The sequence below is a fragment of the Dipteris shenzhenensis genome, chromosome 16 (genome assembly GCF_047967505.1).
Source record: "Dipteris shenzhenensis isolate YYH24624 ecotype China chromosome 16, Dip_SZ_1.0, whole genome shotgun sequence".
NCBI lineage: Eukaryota > Viridiplantae > Streptophyta > Polypodiopsida > Gleicheniales > Dipteridaceae > Dipteris > Dipteris shenzhenensis.
This window is the reverse complement of record NC_141611.1, coordinates 1,984,770-2,009,116: the sequence shown is the minus strand read 5'-3', so window position 1 is coordinate 2,009,116 and position 24,347 is coordinate 1,984,770. Positions and strand designations below refer to the sequence as shown.

Here is a 24,347-nt window from a genome sequence, read left to right as displayed (position 1 = left end):
AAATGAGAGAGTTTCTATACACCATGCTTGTACAGATAGTCATCCTTTATGGATGCCCCGCTTTGGGCACGCGGACTATCTAGGATATACTAGGAAAGGATAGAGACTATACATAAATCTTTCTTGATAGGAGAGTGAGGGGTGAAGGCACAGACGCACTACCCCATCCTACTAGCCAAAACAAGCATGTTACCTCTAGAGGGGGAAGCATTATGGCAATTCATGGCTTGTCTCAAGAAAGTTGTGAAGATGGACACCAATAAGATACCACACAAGGCAATGGAAGCTACACAGATAATGGGTAAACGTACCAACACTCAACTCACCAAATCACAGGCGATGGCATAAAGAATATCCACCCAGCCAAAAGCAAAGCACAATAGATCACACGTGAATTCATTTCAGCAAGCCTTTGCAGAGCCCTCATTTCCCTAGACAAATCTAGATGCCACGTGTAATCATTTTGAAGCCCCTAGCATGCACCCTTTTTACCCCTCTCTTGGGATAACCATTAATTCCATTTGCCCCTTGGCAATTCACACATTTTTGGTGCGCACCTAGGTCCTCGACCATAGATTCGTCTAGTCCATGCCATATCACCCACACCGAAGACTTTGACATTGATTCCTTTAACTGTATATTTAAAGCACAATAAAATATAATACACAAATTGGTCCTCTAAAGGAAAATGTCCACCGACCCTTCCAAGGTCATGTTACCTCAGCTTGAGCATAACATTCCTTCCCTCTTCAGTTATCAGAGTCCCCTCATGATAAATGCTCTCCGCATCTGGTACACGAATTTCAAGGTAGCCTCAAATAGAGGTAGACCATGCCATGCAACCAACACCATGGGAATCTTTCGATTGTGTGCTTGCATTGTTCCTCGGTCCAGGATTCTTGTTGGTTTGTGCCTTGCATTATCCTCTATCTCTTGAAACAAGACAATAGTCTCGATTAGTAAGTCACTTGGGTGCAAAAACTTCTTTAAACAAGAAACACGAAACACTGGGTGCACCTTACAACCCTGTGGTAATTCCAACTTATAGGCTACCTCGCCTGTTCTTTTAAAAATTAACCACGGCTCAGTCCTTAGTGTCTCAAACACCGCAGTCCAAAAATGACTGGAAAATTTAGCATCCCTGTCTGACACTATGGATCTGGGTAATCCATGCAGACGGAATATATGTTTAATATATGCCTGTTCTTTTAAAAATTCAGTCCTTAGCGCCTCAAACACCGCAATCCAAAAATGACTGGAAAATTTAGCGTCCCTGTCTGACACTATAGATCTGGGTAATCCATGCAGACGGAATATATGTTTAATAAACAAATCCACCAGTTGTGGGGCACTAACAGACTCCCTAGTTGGAATAAAGTGAGCCATCTTGGTAAGACGATCAACCACCACAAGGATAGAATCATATCTACTTTGGTCATAGACAGACCCACTATAAAGTCCATAGAAATGCTCTCTCACCTCCCTAGTGGTATTTCCAAGGGCTGTAAAAGTCCAAGTGGCTTCACTCACTCTGCCTTACTTGACACGAAAAATATTCATGAACACGTTTAATCATTTTTTGCCAAAAGAAATCTCGTTTCACGAGATCATCATGTCTTCTCGACTCCTGGATGTTCCGCACACGGGCTATCATGGCATTGTTGAATGACTCTGTGCATAATTTTGATTAGGTACTACATTGCCATTTTGTTTCAGCATACCATCTGCTATGGTATATCTTGCATAAGTTTGGCCTTTTCTGGATGCCACGCCATCCTTTTCCCTGGATTTAAGCACATAATCCTTAGGCCAAAGGCTCTAAAGGAACTCGTCCATCTTTTAAGTTTCCCTATTCTCGGCCATTAGAGCACTCTCTAATACCGTGAAACTCATATTATGCATAATGTGCGATAATGCATCAGCAACTTTATTTTCACTCCCTCTTCAGTACCGAATCGTCATGTTAAACTCCTGCATAAGTTCTGCCCACCTAGCTTGGCGACCTCTCAAGTCGGGTTATTTACAAAAAAATTTCAGAGTATCATGATCAACATCAACATAAACCTCTGAACCATACAAATAATGTCTCCATGTTTGCAAAGCATGGACAACGGCATACAACTCTAATTCATGAGTTGGCATATTTCATTGAGAGGGAGAAAGCTTCTTTGCTTTGAGAAGGGTCTGCTAGTGTGCCCCATCCCTGTTTCTGTGATCTAAGAATGCTTTCGGTGCCCGACTATCTCATGAATGTACGCGGCCAAGCATCTCTGGTCTGGAAAAGAGAGAAAGTGGGATAGCATCCCGGAGTTGTCTCTGAAGAGATAGAAGTAGCACCCTTGGATCTCATGGTACAGTGGGCATGTAAAAATGAAATGCTCCTCCAACTTGATCTTCTGTAGATCACACAAGGTGCATATGCGCCTCTCCTTGGGTACTCTCTCAGTTCAGCCACTCTCGATGCAGAGTTGATGCAAAGATACCCGAAACTACCCACTAGCGATCCTTAGTGAATGGGAAGATGAATCCAAGTATGTCCTGGAGGATCAACAAAGCTCTCCTTCGAAATGCATAGGCATTGATCTTTGTAGAAGCTAATCTTCACCGGGAGTTCACACTTGGTTCCAACCAGGGCCGGAATGTGTGTAGCTGCAGCAGGGCATCGCATATGACATGGTTAACCTCGTGATACCCAAGTGGGAGAAATTACGCGTCCTATACTAGAAAGGAGGAAGTCTATCCATGTGGAGCCCTAATCTCTCGAACCACCTATCGGCACATGCATACCAGCATCTCTGGTCACGTGCAGTTGCTAGACAAGGATAGTGCTAACCATGGTAATTTACGACGTCCTAAATTGTAGTCTCCGTACCGATTCACACGCCATAGATATGTTATGACACATCAAGCTGTAGCGGGGATGATCCAAACTCAGACTAGATGAACTGATGGCTTACTCAAATCATCCATGAAAGCATAACTTGTAGATGCTCCACCCGGCCCACTCTGCATTTGAGAGATCTGGTCCCCAAATAAGGGCTGCCATACATCCCGGCTGGTCTGAGCGATAGAAGAGCCTTAGTCTGAGGGTCCCGGAAGTGTGAGTGGTAGCACTGCCTCTCCAGCCTATCCAGCCTATCCAATGAGGCATATCCTATGCTTAGACGAGCCTACAGCACCGGTCTTATTGTGAAGATAAGGCCAAAAAAGAGAACCCCTAGGCTGAAATAATCTCAACCATTGATCCATCAAAGGTGGACCGCTCTTTATGCATGGTTTCTCTGGATGTATTGAAGATCATAACCTTGGACTACCGCATCTGCATACAGTAAAATCTGAATCAAAGCGCTAGCTAGAGAGCATCCAGCCCCCCCAATGTCTGCATGAATGTTTTGAGCTCATCTATGTAGAGGCCAAACATGGTTGGTGAGAGAGGACACCCCTGCTTGACCCCAATAGTGCTCATGATCTTATCTGTCCAACTCCTGTCCGGACCCTACCTTCTCGTAAAGTGCCATGACAGCCCAAATGATCTCTCGGCCATTGCCCAGCTACTGCAATCGTCTAATGAGGCGAGCTCATGGTACTGTATCAAAGGCTTTGCAAAAATCCACAAAGCAACAGTAAACCCTCTACTTCCATGCCCTAGCCTCCTTGATGACACACCTGAGTGTGAGTATGTCCCGTGATCACATCGAAATCCAGCCTGCCCCTCTGCTCTGAGTCCCTGCATCTCTGCGAATTGGCTGACCACTAATGTGTAGATCTTGGACATGACATGTCCAATCATGATGGTTGTAGTTCTCCGGGTTCATGGGATCCGTGTCTTGTGGATGGGTGAGATGGTATGAAGGGTCCGGGAGCATGGGAAGCCAAGGCAAACAGCTTCATTGAAGAGCTTTACTAGGATTGGGGCTACGATATTAATCCTGTATGCAATAAATTCAGCGCACAATCCCTCGTGATCTTTCGCTCGGTCATTGTGAAGCTTCATCACAGTGTCCTTAACACCCCCTTTTGTGAAGAGTTTGTAGGAAGTGGGGCAAGGTGTGTGTGAGAGGTCAGAGGTGGGGGCTGGTGTGGAATGTTGTATAAAGTATGTGCATAGGTGTACCAAATCTGTGTGTTTGTGAGGGACGATGGGGACCGTTGTTCTAGGAATCTCTACCAAAAGTTGTTACTAAACAGGATGTTTAGTACCTCCTCCTCATAACGACGGACAAAAGCATGCTTCTTTCGACGTACCAAGCGACGATACCCGCACATTGTCTTTGATTCACTCGGAAGGTTATGCTTGGTCTTGAATTTGAGTTGACGGCGGAGAGCCTTGCACTCATCATCTTACCAGCTATTACAGGGGATGGTCCCAAGCAGTGGGGGCGAGTAGAGCGATTACTGTAGGGAAAAGCGTGAAGGGCAGCCTCGTGAAGTAACCAAAGCAGCACGGTCCTCTAGTAGTGGTATGAAATCGATATATGTGAGAAGTGTATAAAGGTGGGTGGAGTATCTAGGTGAAAGTCTACGGTCGAAATGTATGTCGTGGTAGGTGGTGTAGGTGGTACTACAAGACGGGGAGTGGAGATGCGAAACAAGTGATTGGCTCCAAGAGGAGGTGGTGCAACCATGAAATCAGTTAATAGAGAGGGGATCCCATGATGTAGCCGACAACGCTGGAGCCCTCTTCATCTAAGAGAGAGAGAGAGAGAGAGATTCATCCCAAAGATTGGACCAAACCTTTTACAAAATGTGGACACTGTGCCACCATGTAGCAGCAGGGTGCTGCCTTGATGTGGCCCCCATTGACTCCAAAATCTGTTTGCCTACTTCCTCATGGCACCTTCAAAACACTTTAGCCTGCGTGCTCTCCTAGAGCTTCTGTGGGCTTCATAGTGGTGCTCCATGGGTACTCCTTGCTGCTGCTCTTCCTGAAGAAGACCTGTAGATGTTTGAGCGCTCTACTGTTTACTGCTTTGGAACTGAAGCCAATCTCTGAGAACTTGTAATCCCTAATTGCAAGGTTCCACTCTTCAACCTGTAGGTTCCGCAAGGCATTCGACACCGTATCCCGCGCCCGACTCATCAGACGTCTGCAGGAGTTAGGCTACGACTCGGCGATTATCTGGGCAGTAGTAGCTCTCTATGAGCGGGTGACGGGGCAGGTCAGGATTGGCACCAGCTGGACCCTAGAGATCACGAGCACTATCGGAGTCTAACAAGGATGTCCCTTGTCACCGACTCTATTTGGCCTCTACATCGACGAGCTCGAGACCACCATCAGGACACTCGGAGGTGCAGGCTGCTCTCTTGCGGGGACTGCCATCCAGATTCTCCTATACGCAGACGATGTAGTACTACTATCCTCTTCTGCTACTGGTCTTCAGCGACACTTGGATGGACTTCAGGCCTTCTATGATACACATGACTTGAAGATCAACCTTGGGAAAACCAAGGTGATGATCTTCAACACTTCCAGACCCGCTATGTACCGAGAGCAGTTCCTCTTCGCCGGTGACCCTGTTGAGATAGTTGACTCCTACACATACTTGGGCGTTGTCTTCTCAGGCCCGATCTTCACGATGCGCCCGGCCATGCAGGCCAGGATCAGCCGGGGATACTCCGCTCTTGCCAGGCTGGAGCGACAGTGCTACCACTCCCACTTCCAGGACCCGCGGACCAAGTCTCTCCTTTTTTATTATTTGGTCCGCCCAGCAGGCATGTATGGTAGCCCTTGGTGGGGAGTCGACCTTTCAGACACAGAGTGGACTCGAGTTGAGCGCCTGCAGATACTGATGTTTGCTCGAATGATCCGTAGCAAACCATCGGTACCACACCAGATCATTCTAGCAGAGTTCGGCGCCTCACCCCTACAGCTTGATGCGGCTTTTCAGGCTATCACCTACCTCCACAGAGTCAGGGATTTTGGCTCCTCCGCTGACGGTCGCCTCCGCCTACCTTGGTTAGCCCTATCCTCCTCTATGGCCTTATCCGTTGATGGGGACCAGCGATGCTGGTATAGTCGTCTTTCCAATTGGTTCACCCGACTGGGCCTCGACTTAGACCGGTTGCCTCCTTTTCAGTACAGCCTCGACGCTCCACCATCTCCTCTCTCCCCCACTGACCAGGAGGTCAACCGGCTCATTCGGGCGGATCTCCACACCTGGCGGACATGGTTTCTTCACTCTGAGCTTCCTGTGAAGCTTGACTTCTGCCTCCAGATCTCACAGGAGGGCTTCATCACACCTCCGGGTTACACACAACTTCATCTACCACATGCGCTCCGGATCTCCCTCGGTCAATTTAGGGTCTCGTCACACCGATTACGGATCGAGAGTGGACGCGCAGAGGGTATCCCACGATAGGACCGCCTTTGCCCACTTTGCAACTTACAGGAGATCGAGTCGGAGGAGCATTTTGCTTTCAGATGTCCTATCTATTATGCCATTCGAGGCCGATACCACTGCCTCTTCCGCAACGGATTCGGCTCCCTCTCACACATGCTACAATTCTCGGATCAGCGGTGCCTTGCCGCTTTCTTACATGAGATGACCCGCCACCGAGATACTTCTCTCCGAGCACGGCGACACGAGCAGCACACACAGCGTGAGGATATCCAGCGGCCTATCACTGACTTCTTTCAGCCACATGATACCTCTTCTCAGTCTAGCCGACGACGCGGAGGTGAGCGAGAGCCAGAGTCACGACAGTTGCGTCAGCGGACAGATTCACACATCCAGGTCCATGACATCTCGTCTCTGCTCTCGGCCCACCCCACTGGGGTTACCGTTGCCCTCATCCACAGGGCCACCCGCCGCCCCCGACGACCGTCGACTAGGCCGCAGGCCAATCATCTATCGCAGGGTTTTTTCCGTCTTCCCATTTGACGGCCCCTCTATGATTGGTCTCTGACGATCACCACCAATACATGTATACTATATCTCCCCCCTCTGCCCCACTTTTTTGTGCCCCCCCCTTCTTCTTCTTTGTATCATGTGGAGGTAGACACATATTTTTTGTATCAGGACTAGACACATAGTCCTTCATAACCTCTTTTTTTGTAGAAATGGTTGGTTGGCCCGTTTTGAGACCACCACCGTTATGCTCATTGTATCAGTTATCTTTAGTCTCATAGACCTTCACGGTCTCCTGAAGACTTTAATAAACTTTTTTTCTTTCTTTCTTTCTTTCTGTAGGCTGTACTGCAAGACTTCTGGATGATCCCTCCGCCTCCCCGCTGCCCTGATAGACAGCCAGTGCTTCTAGCCTGGTAGAATGAAGAGGATACAATGAGCTCGAAGGCTGAGGGCCTTCTGTAGGCTTGGATTCCTTCCAGAAAACACCTGACCCAGTTCTAGATCTAGAGACTGACCGACTTGCTGGTGAAGGCACAAACTGGCCCAAATCAATGCGTCTTCTGCCACGGGCAGCGCGCTATTGCTGCGCCTGTTTGCTGAGTGTCCATGCTCTGCCCTTATCTGCCAAACAACTCCAAATGGCTTCTATCTACTGTGCAGGTCTGCTTCTCTGTCTGCAAAATCTTTCTAGCTTACCCCGACCTGCAGAACACCTCCATACTTGCCCTGGATGCTGCAAATTAATGCACAATTCTGCAGATTGCTTGCAGGCCTCTCCTCAGTCTTGCTGTGCTTCGAGGAGTGCTCCATCACTTTCTATGGGCAAGTTTTAATGGCATGCACATCAATTGGTAACTTGGTAGATGGCTATTCTTCCTAATCTGAGAAGGGACTTAGCATCTTTGATAGAGGTAGAGCATAATTCTTCTAGGCAAGTTGATCGTATGGGACTCTACGGGACTCAGTGCCCTAGAAGCTGCTTTTACATTTTGGTCTCCTTAGGAACCACTCGAGGAGCTGGGGAAATAGTCACTCACTTGGTGCCGCAACATGAAACTGTAAGAGTATCAACTTGGGAGCCAAGATGTACAATGTCATATCAACTTGGGAGCCAAGATGTACAATGACATTGCACAATGAGAAGTGGCCTAGCCCATGTCCTGGCGTCATGGATTGGTAGGGCTACGTGAGGAGGAACCGCTCAATGTTTTTCATACGTGAGAGGAACAAGTTGTTGAAGTGAGGACATTGATGCAACAATCATAGAGATGTGGTAGGAGGGACTATGTCATGTAGATAAGGGTCCCTGAGGACGTTAGCAGGAACAATGCTCTAGGATTGCAATCCCATTGAGGGCCTATTACATACCAAGAAGCTTGGAGAAATGAAATGCCAAGTGCAATGGCTTTTACTTGAAACAAAGCCTTGGCCCCTGGGAATCATGCATTTAGAAAAGGAAACAGTTGCTTAACACTAGTTTGGTAACGGGACATTTAAGTGTCCTAAGACATAAAAATGTCATGCTAAGTGGCCATGTTGAGGAATTTTCACAAGCTACATGCAATGATTTTTCATACCTTATCTTCATCATGTCCTTTATTATGATCCAAATTTATGCAAAAAATATTTTAAGCTATAATTATGTGTCCTAGGATTAAAATTCATATAATTTTCTCCACCCTAATTTCTGGGTGGTCAAAACAGCACCCAAAAACAACAGCTTCAGGTTTTGTGAAAAGTGGGTCTTACGAGGTCCTAAGGCATAATTTTTTGGATCTATTATATTATTATCATTGCTATATCATCAAAAGTATCTTCTTTGAATAAAAAGTCCAAAATTCAGGGATGTATCTAGGATTTGATTGCTATTTTCTCTTATTTTTGTTGTCAAACAGGCTACAAATGAGTTATAATGTGAGATTTTTAGGCGGTCAATCAATGTGCCCTTCTAACATGATAAACAGGATTACATACATATTTTAGCACAATTTAGTCTCAGGTTTTGCTTCAAACTGGAAATGCAAATTTGATCTTCAATATGCTGCCTCTGGCACTTCATAAAGTCAAAAGGCTAATTGATAAAGAAGTTGCAATTTGAGCAGCCAGAGAGGGAATTTATCAGGTTTGAAAATGTGGAAATTTTATAGCATTATGAGTTGGCGCCTTTGTAAAAAAGATCAGCTTGTGGTCCTCGTAATGAGGAGAGAAGGGTCTTGCTTTGCTTTCAGTGATGTGCATGGCACTCTGAATTGCTTGTTAAGCAGTTTGACAGGAGTATCATAATGACAAACTTTTTAATGCTCAGTGACCTGTTGTTTTTGTGTGGTAAGCATGTTGAACTTGCTGGCCATAAAGCTAAGATGAACAAATACTTTACTCAGATTCTTCTCTATTGAGAATGCTGCAGAATATTTCTGATGAAGACCTTACAAACCTGTTAAAGAACATGACAAAGATACGGATGCTCGAACTGCGCCAGTGCTTATGCACAATTTCTTCAAAATCTCTTCAAATAATTGCTACTTGCCATGGATATAATCTAACATGTTTGAGGCTAGAGAGGGGAGTTGAGTGGATGACAGACGGAGATGTACACATCCTTACGGAAAGCTGCAAGGTTATAAGGCAGATTTCACTCATAGGCTGCAAACATCTGACTTCAGGTAAAATATTTCAGTTTTACCAAAAATTACAGCAGAGTTACTTTCATTCTATGGAAATGTTTGATTTGTTTCTGTGCTTCATTCTGCAGATTCACTGCACAGAATCACTTTTATGTGGCGTGGTATCATCGAACTTCATCTAGAGGTCCTTGCCGATTCATCATCTTGCTTGATTGAAGGGGATAATTATCTGCTGATACTGTTATGTAGACAATGCTTGGAAGGCCTGGTTGGCCCTTGAATTTTGAACAACCTGTAACTAGTGTTTCAAGCAGTCTTTATCCATTTTTTGTTCCGTAGCTTCCATTCAAGGGCTGGATGTTTTGATAGTAGACTGGCTTGTGATTCTTCCTTGCTTTTTTTTGTTAACATAATAGCCAAGATAGTTTGAAATCTTTCATGCATCTCAATTCTGGTCAATGTGCTGCTCCTCAAAACAAGAGCAAGGGAAGAAAATACAAGGTCCGTCTTATGAATCTTGTGCAAAAAGTGACTTATTGCAGAGAACATTTTCACATCTGTTATCAAACCGTGATGTGGATGTATGCTCTCCAATTAAAAATGAAACAGCCAGGAAGGAGCTCCTCACACAGTGCTGCTAAGCAACAGGTCCAAATTAGAAAGTGGAACAGCTAGGAAGAAGCCCCTGTTTCCCACCAGAATTGCATGGGTGCCAATGGTAGTTGCAGCTCACTGCTTTCTCTCAATCTCGCCATCTTTGGAATGCATTGTATCTGTGAATTCTGATATAAATCTTGAAAGTCTTGAAAAATATTTGGTGAGATGTTAAGACATTGTGCTTTCCAGGTTGTCAGACATAGAAATGGAAGTAGAGATAGTTCGTCTTGTGGATGCATTATGTGAACTAGTTCGAGCATGATTAGCTCATGAATCATTGTCAAGGTGAGACATGGAAAAGGACATGGATCACTCTTTAGTGTTGCCGACTAACTAGTATTTATACTTACCAGGAATTAAAACTAACAGCCAGGATAAAGTCGTTGCAATTCATTCCATCAACTGCTTCTGTGAAGCCTTGAGTGAATCTTTGAGTCATTGGCTGATTTTGGCTTGGCAGCGGGGCTGTTTATTAATTTCAGAAAGTCTAAATTGCTTCCCCTCACTGCTTCCGATTGGCATGCATTGTTTTGGCCAGGAGAGATTTTAGATTCACATGCTCTCATTCGCCACCTTGGTTATCCTATTGGCTGGTTTCTATCTCCCAAGCAGCATATGCAATGGTTATTCTCTCGTATGCAAAGGAAGCTACATTATTGGAAGTTGCCTACTTGGCCTCTACATGTCCGTCTGCGCATTGTCCAATCTATCTTGATGTCATATGTGCAGTTTTATTTGCCACTTCTTCTGTGGTCCAAGAAGGATACTTCCACATTCATGTCCTATGCCATGGAGATACTTTGGAAAACAAAGAACCATTGTAAAGCCCTGCGCTTACTCAAAATGCACTTGGTTTGTTTGCCCAAGTCGCATGGGGGGCTTAACATTTTGAATATTCATCTTCATCTCTTAGCGCGAAAGGCTACCCTCCTCTCCACTTTCTTTATGCAGGATCAGCCTTGGGCTATTATGCTCGCTACCATGTGTACTACTATGCGATCGCATGTTTACAGACATTGGATTACAGATCATTGGGAAGCAGTTTTAGGCCACTTCTCTGGTAGCATTCCAGGTGCTCCATGTGCTACGGCGCTCATTCGCAATTGGAAAACTGTACTTTCCACTGCTTCTTGGACAGGTCAGCCTTCTCCACAGGGGAATTCCTTTCGCCTTGAAAGTCTACATTGGAGTGCAGTTTTTTCTCCTCCCTTAGCCTTGCGGTATCCCATCAAGGCTTATAATCTAATGAAGACAGGTATTCGTTTTGTGGGAGATGTGGTCGACCAGCAGGGTTATTTCCTTTCCTTTCCTGTCGCTTGCCAAACTTATGCTCTCCGTTTACATCATCGCACTCTCTGGCATGCTATTGGTCTCATGCTTGCCCCTTTTTTGCCGGCCCCTCCTTTGCAGCCTCTTCATCGGCTACAGGATTGGTGTCTCCTTCCGCGCTCCCCTTCTGGAGCTCCTATCTCTCTACAGGACCTTACTTCTCACAGGGTCTATCATGGGCTCTGTTCGGTGCCATGGATTCATGATCATGGTAATCGACTCTGGCATCTTTCAAAGCCTTTGATTTGGTGGCAACGAACTCTCGAATCTCTTTGGAAAAGTTCTTTGCCGCTCAAACAACGCCTTTTCCTTTGGCGTTGTTTGGTTGGAGCTCTACCGGTGGGCACTACTTTGGCTCGTCGCGGCATTGCTTCTTCTCAATGTCAGCGCTGTGCTTCTTCATTGGAGACCATCCCACATTTATTATGGTCGTGCTCCACCTCCAGGGATCTTATTCAGCGGATTTCGCACTGTCTTTGGCTCCGATTTCCTTCTGTGGTTTTTGGCCGCTTCTATTGGATCTTTGGTTGCACCCCTCCCCGACTTCGCTCGTTTGCCTTGTTCCTCGTCTGGGTCCGTTTCTGGTCATTATGGAGCATTTGGTTGCAGAGGACTCATCTATCATTTGGCTCTAGTTCCTTTGATCCATTTTATTTCTTTCGAGGATCCCTTCGTCAGTCATTCTATGATTGTATTCAACAGGGAGATCTGGATACTTTGGTCTTGGATGTTTTTTTCCACTGCTTTTGACTTTCAAAGGTTGACTCCATCACGGAGTTCACCTTCTGTATTACATAGTCTTTGATAATTTAAGCTGTGGTTTTACCAAAAAAAAAAAAAAAGAATCTTTGAGTCATTGAAAGCATCTTGCTGAAGCCCCAAGAGCTTCTGAGTTCTCAGGCTTGTTAGGGCCTTAGCACATGGATGGAACTAGGATGGATTTAGGATAGGAATCTATTTGTCATCATTACTTCCATCCTAGGGGAGGTTGAGGATAATGGCCAAATTTTATTCCATCCTAGACCATAGTCTTAGGACCCCAAAATCCAGGATGGGATCCCCTTTTTTAGGGGTTGGAAAGCATGGAATGATGACATGTGTCCTTGTCTCCACCTCCTGAACACATGAAATGATGGCACACGTCCTCTCCCACCTAACGCAGCCTTAGTTCTTTTGACTACTAGCACATGGTGGGATGGTAATAGAATAGAAACACATTTGAATACGGATGGGATCACCTTTTCCCATTTGCATCCTATTTCATCACATGTGCTAAGTGTTACGCTCAAGTCGAGGTAACATGACCTCGGAAGGGTCAGTCGACATTTTCCTTTAAAGGATCAAAGTTTGTATTATATTTGTTTGGGCTTCACGTAAATGATCAAAAAAAGGAATCAAGGTCAAGGTCCTAGGTGAGGGTGATATGGCACTAGACTAGGTGGATCTAAGGCTAAGGGGCCTAAATGCATTAAATGTGCCAAGGGGCAAATGGTTTCAATGATATCCCAAGAGAGGGGTAAATGATGCATTTAGGAGCAACCCTAGAATGAAGACATGTGGCATACTAGATCCATCTAGGGAATTTTGGGGCCTGGTGGAATTTTGTAGGCAGGAGCCTTCACGAAAAAAAAAAGAGATCTAGAGAGCTTGCTACCACCGAGGTTGGTTGGGAGGATAATTCGTGTGCCTATGCCCGTGATTTGAAGAAAAGCTAGGCGTTAACAGTTTTGGACGTATCATTTGGTATCAGAGCTGCAGGCGATTGGGAATAGGGGGATCGAGAGAGGTCCTGGACTGGTGGGGTGGTAATTGTGAGTATGAAGTACATCGCGGGTAGTTCGTTAATCAAAAGGTTGTATGCCACCCAAATTTAACGACGAATAACATGGACATCATCGTAATTCATAAATATCAGGATATTTGCATGATGGAGCGTCGGGCTGTTTGCGTTGTCTGGTTTATGTTATCTGTTCACGTAGTTCGTCAACGTTGGAGCTATGTGTGAAAGGGTAGCAGGATCGTGTACAGCTGCAGGTTCATATTTGGTACCTTCAGGGCTTTTTGGCATCGCGTGAAGAACTAGTTGTTGCACGCAGACTGATTGGCTAGCGTTGTGACGGGCTAACGGAATATTATATGGTTGGAAGCATTCGAATCGTGGTTCAATTACTGTGCGAAGTCCGTGCGTTACAATAGTTGCATAGGTTGTCTTCTTCGCTATCGGATTGACCACCCTGGTGTCGCCCTTAATTGCATTTAATTATCACGGAGATTGTGTGAAGAAGCCATATCGTAAACCTTCACGACATCTATGTAGGGAGGTTACGAAGCTTTACGTAGGTAGGCAAGAATGCTAATAGACATTCGAGGGGGCATTTTCCGTGCTGCAGTTGGTTTCTGGTGAGGTTACTGGAGTTAAGACTACCTACAGAGAGCTATTGTCTGGTTACGGACTTGCTTGTGATATTTTATTTTTTGAAGATTTCGGTTATCAACGAGTACTATGCAGATAACAGACGATAACTATTGAAGTGAGAGCCGGGGTGTTTGGGTCTCCAACAAGGGGGAGCTGAGCCACAGCAGGAATATTCATCTGGTTCAAATACTTGGAACAACCTAAACAGGAACAACTTGATCTCTCCATGCTACATGAATGACCAGGGAGCTTTCTATGCCTTCTAAGTTTTGTTGGAGTATATGCTCGTTTATTTGCCTCCGTGTTTGAGTTATTTCAGATTGCAAGAGTTTCCCTAGTATAGGGAAAAGTGGGTTTTGGTTACAGTGTGATATATGCCTAGTTAGCTGTAAATTTGGAAGTTGGGCTTTCAATTGTGGATACAGTTTTAGGCGATGTTTTATTTAGTTTAAAAAAAAAAAAAAACACCCATCGACCTGAATGGAAGTAGAAGAAGAAGCTTCTATGGTGGATCCCGTAGAGTCGAGAGTCCGGCTGACCCGACCCCGCAGGTGTCGTGCCCAGCAGGCCATACACTCTGGTAGAATTGCAATGTCAGAGGATGCCTTGAAACAGATTTTAGCGCAACAGTTACAAGCAAATGTAGGGCAATCTGAGCTCAGGAAAATGGTTCATAGTATGTCTACTAGACCATCTCGTGAAGAGAAAGATAAATCTCCAATGAAACCGGAGTTCAGTGTTCACACGGTCGAGCCTAGGAGGGCTATGGTGCCTAATATTGCCAATTATAGGCCAGAAAAGTATTCTGGTCGGATGTCTGATCGTAGTTCCGATATCATTGAGACCTGGTTACACAAATGGGACGAGGCTTTCGCCATTTGTGAAATCAGGAATGATATGAAGAAAATCCGCGAGGCCACTCATATGTTTAACGAGGCAGCGGATAGGTGGTGGATAAAACAGCAGAAAGATGGATTGGCATCCACTACTTGGGAGGGGTTTAAAAAAGAATTTAGAAAACACTTCTTACCTCTTGACGAAGCATCCCGAGCTTGGGATCATTATTGAAACCTTCGTCAGAGAAATTTATCAGTGGCGGAATACATTGATAAGTTCAGAGAAAGTGTAATGAAGATTTATGAACCTCAACCTCAGTCACAATCCAAGTAAAAGATTTTATCTTTGGATTGAATGATCGGATCAAGATGGAAATTCGGGCTAAGTATGCGAACACGTTAGATGAAGCAATTGCCATAGCCCTGAACTATGAGGATGCAAAAGGGAATAGACCAAGTGGGTTTGTGCAGGTTGGGACTTGGTATGAGTACCCGAAGAAAACTAGGTTTAATAAGAAGTGGATTAGCAAAGGGAGTGCCTCACAGCCTAGTGGTCAAGCCAAGCAGGTGAAGCCAGTTGAGACTCCTAAACCAAGTACCACCATTGGAATGAAAAGAAAAGTAACACCAATGGCAGCCCGGGCTTGGTCGAAGTCTTCTTTGAACCCAGAGCAAAGAGAAAAAGCGAGGAGAGAAGCTTGGTGTTTTGGATGCCTTCAGCCTCATCAGTGGAAAGATTGTCCACGAAACAAGGATCGTCGGATGGCTAAGATGGTGATCTCAGAATGCGATGTGGAAATGGAGGGAAGTCCCAGAGCAGAACAGATGCAGATTCAGCTAGCGGGATCTTCTCAAAGGTCAGTACCTGTTTTGTTATGTGTGTCTATTGCTAAGCTAGTAACTAGTGCACGTGATAATGTCCTGTCAAAGCCCGCAGCAACGGGGTATACAGCCTTTAATGATACGGAGTTAATTAAGATGAAAAGGCAAATAGTTACTCACAGGTGCACCAAGTTACCTTAGTGGAGCACAAAATTGACTTGAAGCCTCAAAGCAAGCCAGTGGTGCAACAACTTAGACAGTTGGGAGTGATACAAGCAGAAGTGCTCAAGAAGAAGGTAACTAACTTGCTCCAAGTTGGATTTATTTTTCTAGTTGAGAATTCAGAGTGGGTTTCTCTAGTGGTGGTTACTTCCAAGAAAGGAAAGAAATGGCGTGTTTGTGTGGACTTTCGCCCTCTGAATGCATGCACAAAGAGGGATTATTTTCCTCTACCATTTCAGGATGAGATATTGGATCAAGTTTTAGGCCTAATCATGATGTCATTGTGTTGTTTGACTCAACGTTAACGCACAATGTAATTAACTCCAAGCTTGTAAAGAGGTTGAAACTAAAGACTAGCCCATCTGACTATGCATATATAGTCAGAATGGCAGATGGAAGTTCAACTGAAGTATGGGACCAAAGGGTTACCCAATTGGAACTTCGAATTCAGGACTATGCTGAGAAGCTTGAATTTGAAATGACAAAGCTTGCTCATGCAGACATAGCCCTGGGTAAGGCTTGGCATTCTAGGAAGAATCCAGCCATAGATTGGAAAAAGCACATTTATCAATTCAAGATGAATGATGTGATGTATGTCTTACGAGGTGAAAGAGATATACCTCAAGGACCATTGGTTTCCGTAATGGAAATTCGAAAAGCTCAAGAAGAGTTTTTGTTTCTTTGTACAGCATCGGTAGAGCCGATTGATGATTCTTCGGCTAGCACTGATGTTGTCCAAAATGGAGAGATGGCCAAGCTGGCTGATCAAATAGTAGAGGAGTTCTCTGATTGTTTTAGGGATGAGTTACCTTATGGGTTACCTCCAGAGCGGAATGTTCAGCATAAGATTGAACTAATCCCAGGGGCAGAACCTGTAAATAGACCTCCCTATAGGTTGAGTTTTACCGAAGAAGCGGAGGTACGAAGACAACTGGAAGAATACCTCAAGCTGTGGGGCAGATTCAACCAAGTTTCTCACCTTTTGCTTCGCCAGTGATATTAAAGAAGAAGAAAGATGATACTTTTCGACTCTGTATAGATTACAAAGCATTGAATAATATCACTATTAAGCACATGTGTCCGATGGCTCGGATCGATGATTTGCTAGATGCATTCCATGGGGCCGTGATTTTCAGTAAGATAGATCTTAAATGTGGCTACCATCAGATCCGTATTAGAGCCGAGGATGCCGCTTTTAGAAGCAGGTTTGAACATTATGAGTTGTTGGTAATGCCGTTTGGACTTACCAATGCTCCAACTGCATTCGTCATGCTTATGAACGATTTACTATATCCGTATATCGGAAAGTTTGTAGTACACTTTATTGACGATATTCTTATATTCAGCAAAAGTGTTGCTGAGCATTACGAACACTTAAGAATAGTGTTTAGTACTTTGAGGAAAGCCAGTCTTATAGTAAATAAAAAGAAAACTATACTATGTATGGTAAGACTTGAATATTTAGGATTCATAATTACTCCTGAGGGGGTAGAAATGGATCCAAAGAAAGTGGCTGCGATACTGACTTAGCTAATCCCTCAGAGTTTGACCGCTTTGCGATCATTCTTGGGATTTGTCCAATTTTATCGAAGGCATATCAAAGGATATTCCGAAATAGTATCGCCATTGATTGATCTGACCTCAGATAAAGTACCTTTTATATGGGAACAGAATCAACAGGAGAGTTTTAACACCATAAAACAAGCTGTGGTCTCAGGACCGATGTTAAAATTAGTTGATTCCCAGAAACCGTTTTTCCTTGAAACCGATGGAAGTGGCATTGCGGTAGGAGCAGTTCTCCTCCAAGAGGGAAGGCCAGTAGCCTTTGAAAGCAAGAAGCTTTCTCCCTCTCAATAAAATTGGCCAACTCATGAATTAGAGTTTTATGCTATTGTCCATGCTCTGAAAACATGGATACATTATTTGTATGGATCAGAGTTTTATGTTGATGTTGATCATGATACTCTGAAACATTTTTGTAAACAACCTGACTTGAGTGGCCGCCAAGCTAGGTGGGCAGAACTCGTGCAGGAGTTTAGCTTGAGGATTCGGTACTGAAGAGGGAAGGATAATGAAGTTGCTGATGCGTTGTCACGCATTATGCATAATATGAGTTTCACTGTATTAGAGAGTGCTCTAATGACCGAGATTAGAGAAACTCAAAAGGTGGACCAGTTCATCCAGAGCCTTTGGCCTAAGGCTCATGTATTCAAACCCGGGGAAAAGGTTGACCTGGCATCGAGAAAAGGCCAAACTTATGCAAGATATGCGATAAGTGATGGTATGCTGAAAAGAAATGGCAAGGTAGTAGTACCTAATCAGAATTATCTCAGGCAGAGAGTGATTCAACAATGCCATGATAGCCCATGTGCGGGACATCCAGGAGTCGAGAAGACATATGATCTCGTGAAGCGAGATTTCTTTTGGCCAAAGATGAAAAAGCATATTCATGAATATGTGACACGTTGTTTTTCGTGTCAATTAAGTAAGGCAGAGCGGGTAAAGCCACATGGACACTTACAACCTTTGAAAATACCACTAGGTAGCTGGGAGAGCATTTCCATGGACTTTATTGTAGGTCTACCTATGACACAAGGTGGATATGATTCTATCCTTGTGGTGGTTGATCGTCTTACCAAGATGGCTCACTTCATTCCAACTAGAGAGTCTGTTAGTGCCCCGCAAGGGGCGAATTTGTTTATTAGACATATATTTTGTTTACATGGATTACCCAAATCCATAGTGTCAGACAGGGATGTCAAATTTACCGGTCATTTTTGGATTGCGGTGTTTAAGACACTAAGGACTGAGTTAGGAAGGAGTAGTGGGGATCATTCAGAAACGGATGGTCACAGGGAAAGAATCAACCAAATCTTAGTGCATATGTGTCATTGAGGCAACATACATGGGACAAGTGGTTGCCATTGTTAGAATTTACCTACAATGATAGAAAACATTCCTCTACAAGGTTCAGTCTGTTTGAGTTGAACTATGGTTATAGACCAGCGAATCCAACGACAGTTGGAGTACCTTAGAAAGCGCCTAGTGCTGCGAACTTTGTGGTTCATATGCGGGGGATGCTAGCACTTGCGAGAGTTAACATCCGCCAAGCTATGGATAGAGCTAAGGCATATGCGGATGAAAACAGATCCGTTAGAGAATTTAAGGAAAGAGAAAAAGTTTTTCTCAAAGTTCCTTCACATTCTAAGTCTTTGACTATGGGAGTGTGCTAAGATATCACCTCGATATTGTGGGCCATGGTTAATTCTAAAAAGAATAGGCAAAGTAGCCTATAAATTAGAATTACCACAGGGTTGTAAGGTGCACCCAGTGTTTCATGTTTCTTGTTCAAAGAAATTTTTGCATACAGGTGACTCACTAATCAAGGGTATTGTTTTGTTTCAGGAGATAGAGGATAATGCAAGACGCAAACCAACAAGAATCCTGGATCGAGAAACAATGCAAGTATGCAATCGGAAGATACCCACGGTGTTGGTTGCATGGCATGGTTTACCTCTATCAGAAGCTACTTGGGAATCCGTATACCTGTTACGGAAAGTGTTCCCAGACTTCATCATCGAGGACGCCGATGCCTCAAGAGGGAAGGAATGTTACGCTCAAGTCGAGGTAACATGACCTCGGAAGGGTCAGTCGACATTTTTCTTTAAAGGATCAAAGTTTGTATTATATTTGTTTGGGCTTTAGGTAAATGATCAAAAAAAGGAATCAAGGTCAAGGTCCTAGGTGAGGGTGATATGGCACTAGACTAGGTGGATCTAAGGCTAAGGGGCCTAAATGCATTAAATGTGCCAAGGGGCAAATGGTTTCAATGATATCCCAAGAGAGGGGTAAATGATGCATTTAGGAGGGACCCTAGAATGAAGACATGTGGCATACTAGATCCATCTAGGGAATTCTGGGCCTGGTAGAATTTCATAAGCAAGAGCCTTCACGAAAAAAAAAGGAGATCTAGAGAGCTTGCTACCACCAAGGTTGGCTGGGAGGATAATTCGTGTGCCTATGCCCGTGATTTGAAGAAAAGCTAGGCGTTAACAGTTTTGGACGTATCACTAAGGCCCTTAGCATAGGTAGCTCGAAAATAGCCCAATATTGGTTGACATCCGTGTTGTAATGCTGACTTGAGATGCCACTGCCCAAGCTATGCACTTGTGTGTTAAACACTATTTCTTGTCTGTTGAGTTGATTGTATATTCTTATTAGTCTGGGGTAATTACTGGCAAAGGATGGAGGCCACTGGTTACCTGAATTCTTCCACAAGGACCAGATCTACCAAGACAAACCCCCTCCCGCAAGCCTCCATCCTCCCCCTCCTCATCCTCCCGTTGTCAGCTTCACTCTTTCGTCACTCTTGGACCAATTGATATTTTTCTCCTCCAAGAGCATAAACTCATTGATAGGCCATGTACCAAGACATGCCATCTCACACTGGGGCATACATTTTAGTATGATGCACTTGGATCACGTGGAGGAGATTGCATTTTAAGTTTTGCCTTGACTCTTCCCTTTGTTATAGCACATGATTTTAGCTAGAGCTTAGTTGATCCTCATGGCACTCTATGCGAGAGTACTCAAGCAAGGTTCATGCAACTGCAGGGTGTACAGATGAGATTATGAGCACTATTGGAGTCAAAAAAAGTTGTCCATTATCACCAACCTTGTTTGGCCTCTATATAAACGAGCTCGAGACTTTCATTGGGACCCTAGTAGGGCCTAACTGCTGTCTCACCTAATCCTTGACCCAAATCCTCCTAGACATAGATGATGTGGTCTTACTCTCATCCTCAACAGAGGGCCTCCAATGACACTTGGATGCACTTCATACTTTCTGCAACACATGACTTGAAGGTCAACCTTGGTAAAACCAAGGTCATGATCCTTAATACACCCCGGGCAGCCATGCATAGAGAGCACATCACGCTGGATGGATTATTGATGGAGGTTGTTGCATCCTATACATACTTGGAAGTCCTTTTCTTCGGTCCGATTACACGATGCAGCAATGTAGGCTTGACTGAGCAAGGAATATGCTAGACTTGAGCGGCATGGAGAGGATCACATTTGTACTTTATGTGATTGATAGGAGATCGAGTCAAAGAAGCACTTCGCTTTCAGATGCCATGTATACTATGAGATCCAAGGTTGCTATCACTGTCTCTTCAAGGATGGTTTTGGACCTCTAGTTTCTTGTCCTACCCAGCTTAGAGGCTCCACCCTTTCAGCTCATTGTATCAAGTTCTTTTAGTCTCACAAACCCTTCGGTCTTTCAAAGACCTTAAATAAGCTTTCTTTCTTTATTTCTTTCTCTAAAAAGGGAGGACGCTACCAAGTAGCTCCCTTTCCCCGGCCCTTATCAGACATTTTGCACATGAATGCAAAAGAAAAGAAAGACCTACATGTCTGGACTTCAAGCATAATAGTTGTAAAACCATCTTCGTCTTACCATGCATATGCTTATTTCTACAAGCAATATTAACACTGTCAGAGACCCGACTCAACCACGACGACTACCCGGATGATCTTTTGATCATACCCCAACTCTTGCAAACGTCTGATGAGGCAAGCTTTTTGCATTGTGTCAAAAGCTGTGTGGAAATTTACAAAGCAGCATGGGAAGAATTTATCTTTTGGATAAGAGGTATAGATAGTTTTTTTGAGGACGAGTTTCAAATCAATGATGCCAATGTTCTATTAATACTCTTGGTCTAAGAGACTTAAAGGGCTATTCATGCCCAGATTGGTCGCTTTTACCTTGACGACTAGACTTTGGATAGAGGGGATGCACCTTTATTTTAGCATGTACCACCACATCCGACCATCCCCCCGTCATCCTTCTTGGTATAGACAGCCTAATTAGCGAGACTCAAGCTGTTGTACTTCATGTACATGGATGAGAAGCTTTCAAAGCAGATCATGTGTAGCTGGAGGAGTCAAGATTTTCAGCATAAAAAATGGCTTCATAAAAAGCCTCTCTACAATGCTTCAGCTTACCAAGGACTACCACCATCGGGTAGTGATTAAGGAGACATGCAATCCTTCTACAAGAGAAGGTTGTGAGATGCAGGCTGGCTGCTTTCAAGGAAGGCTTCTTCTCCATCGTAGGACAAAGCATAGCAGGGAGGGCATTAGACAACTTCAAGATTCTCATGGTATCAAAGGGCAGGATATGACCCTCATTTCCCAATGGAGGCCTATTATACTTCTTAGTGCTGCCTACAAGATCTTGGCCAAGGTAGTAAGACTCTTAGTCTAGCCCCTCCTTCACCTCATACATGACACCTAGATAGGCTTGTAGAGGGCAAGAGCATCTTTGATAAGTTTTTCTCATTCTATCAAGAAATTGTAAGAGTCTAGCAGGCCTTCTCCATTTCTTCCTTTGTTTATCTTTTCATAGCTGAGGCGAAGAGTCATTTCCTTCGCTCGTAAAATAGGTTATTGGATTTTGTCTTTCCATCAAGAATGATGAGGAACTTCTTGATGCACGGCACAACCATATTCCTAGAGGCATGTCTTAGGAATTTTATGATCTTCAGAGCAAGTTTAAAGGACTTTTGCGTTGCAACAGGTGTACTCATCCACTAGGTTGGATATTGGGTCAATGATGAGACAGGCTAGGATGGGATCCTGAGCTTGTCTTTAGGTGGATAGAGGCGGGGGCATGACTACCAAATAGATGTTCTTATTAAGAGAGTGTGATAACAAAATTGTCCTAAAAGTATGGTTTACTGTTGCGAAGAAGATCAACTGCTTCTTGATTAGGCATCTTCTTTCTGTGCATTGACAGTTGATCTAGCATGTCTATAAGCAATAATCATTGTTGCATTTTAAGCCTACTCAACGCATTCTGTGTATCAGCATCCTTGTATGTGGTTCGTAGTGTCTTTGTAGGCTTCAGCGATGCCTAGCCTATGAGAGTATGATTGTATTGGCTCTTCTCATCATAAGTCTCGAACTTCTCCTCAGATGCTTTTAAGTTTGATCTATAATTTCCCACACTTTTCAAGCTTTGAGAATATTCTTAATCTTGAATTTTTGAATGCCATAGTTGGTCCCTATAACAAACCTACACTTTTCCTTGACTACATTTACGGATTGTTCTTAGATATCTTATTTTATATATTCTTTTATGGGCATATGTTTACTGACCACACTGGTGAGTTTCTTTGTGTGAGTTATACTTTACATCCCGGCCAGTTATTTTCTACAGATCTTCTATATATGGATATATACAATTCAATTGTTATCTCTAATTATGGATGATCACAATGCATGCTCTCTTCAGTATAGCTTGGCCACCTTCAATGTGATCCCTAATTGCAAGGTTCCACTCTTCACCCTGTAGGTTCCGCAAGGCATTCGACACCGTTCCCCGCGTCCGACTCATCAGACGTCTGCAGGAGTTAGGCTACGACTCGGCGATTATCTGGGCAGTAGTAGCTCTCTATGAGCGGGTGACAGGGCAGGTCAGGATTGGCACCAGCTGGACCCCAGAGATCACGAGCACTATCGGAGTCTAACAAGGATGTCCCTTGTCACCGACTCTATTTGGCCTCTACATCGACGAGCTCGAGACCACCATCAGGACACTTGGAGGTGCAGGCTGCTCTCTTGCGGGGACTGCCATCCAGATTCTCCTATACGCAGACGATGTAGTACTACTATCCTCTTCTGCTACTGGTCTTCAGCGACACTTGGATGGACTTCAGGCCTTCTATGATACACATGACTTGAAGATCAACCTTGGGAAAACCAAGGTGATGATCTTCAACACTTCCAGACCCGCTATGTACCGAGAGCAGTTCCTCTTCGCCGGCGACCCTGTTGAGATAGTTGACTCCTACACATACTTGGGCGTTGTCTTCTCAGGCCCGATCTTCACGATGCGCCCGGCCATGCAGGCCAGGATCAGCCGGGGATACGCCGCTCTTGCCAGGCTGGAGCGACAGTGCTACCACTCCCACTTCCAGGACCCGCGGACCAAGTCTCTCCTTTTTTATTCTTTGGTCCGCCCAGCAGGCATGTATGGTAGCCCTTGGTGGGGAGTCGACCTTTCAGACACAGAGTGGACTCGAGTTGAGCGCCTGCAGATACTGATGTTTGCTCGGATGATCCGTAGCAAACCATCGGTACCACACCAGATCATTCTAGCAGAGTTCGGCGCCTCACCCCTACAGCTTGATGCGGCTTTTCAGGCTATCACCTACCTCCACAGAGTCAGGGATTTTGGCTCCTCCGCTGACGGTCGCCTCCGCCTACCTTGGTTAGCCCTATCCTCCTCTATGGCCTTATCCGCCGTTGATGGGGACCAGCGATGCTGGTATAGTCGTCTTTCCAGTTGGTTCACCCGACTGGGCCTCGACTTAGACCGGTTGCCTCCTTCAATGTGATCATATCACCTTTAGTGTGATTCTTGTCAATGTCAGTGTTATTCTTGTTGGGTGCAGGCAGCAATGGAATGCAAGGGAGAAAACAAGAGTTGAGTGAACGGGAGTACTTGCAAATGGATAATGGAGAAAGTACAAGAGTGGCCACTATATGCCCCCAAAGTCAATTGGTAGACCAAGACTAGGAC

At 44.6% G+C, this 24,347-nt stretch overlaps 1 protein-coding gene across 1 annotated transcript in view; it reads left to right on the top strand.

The window, feature by feature from the left end:
- The window catches only part of LOC147892391 (ubiquitin-protein ligase), a 191,087-nt gene that overhangs the window by 126,616 nt on the left and 40,124 nt on the right, over positions 1–24,347 (top strand). The window contains exons 15-16 of the mRNA XM_087387176.1: positions 9,259–9,514; positions 9,604–9,659. Coding sequence (XP_087243302.1) covers positions 9,259–9,514; positions 9,604–9,659 — 312 coding nt within the window. The remainder of the gene's footprint in view (positions 1–9,258; positions 9,515–9,603; positions 9,660–24,347) is intronic.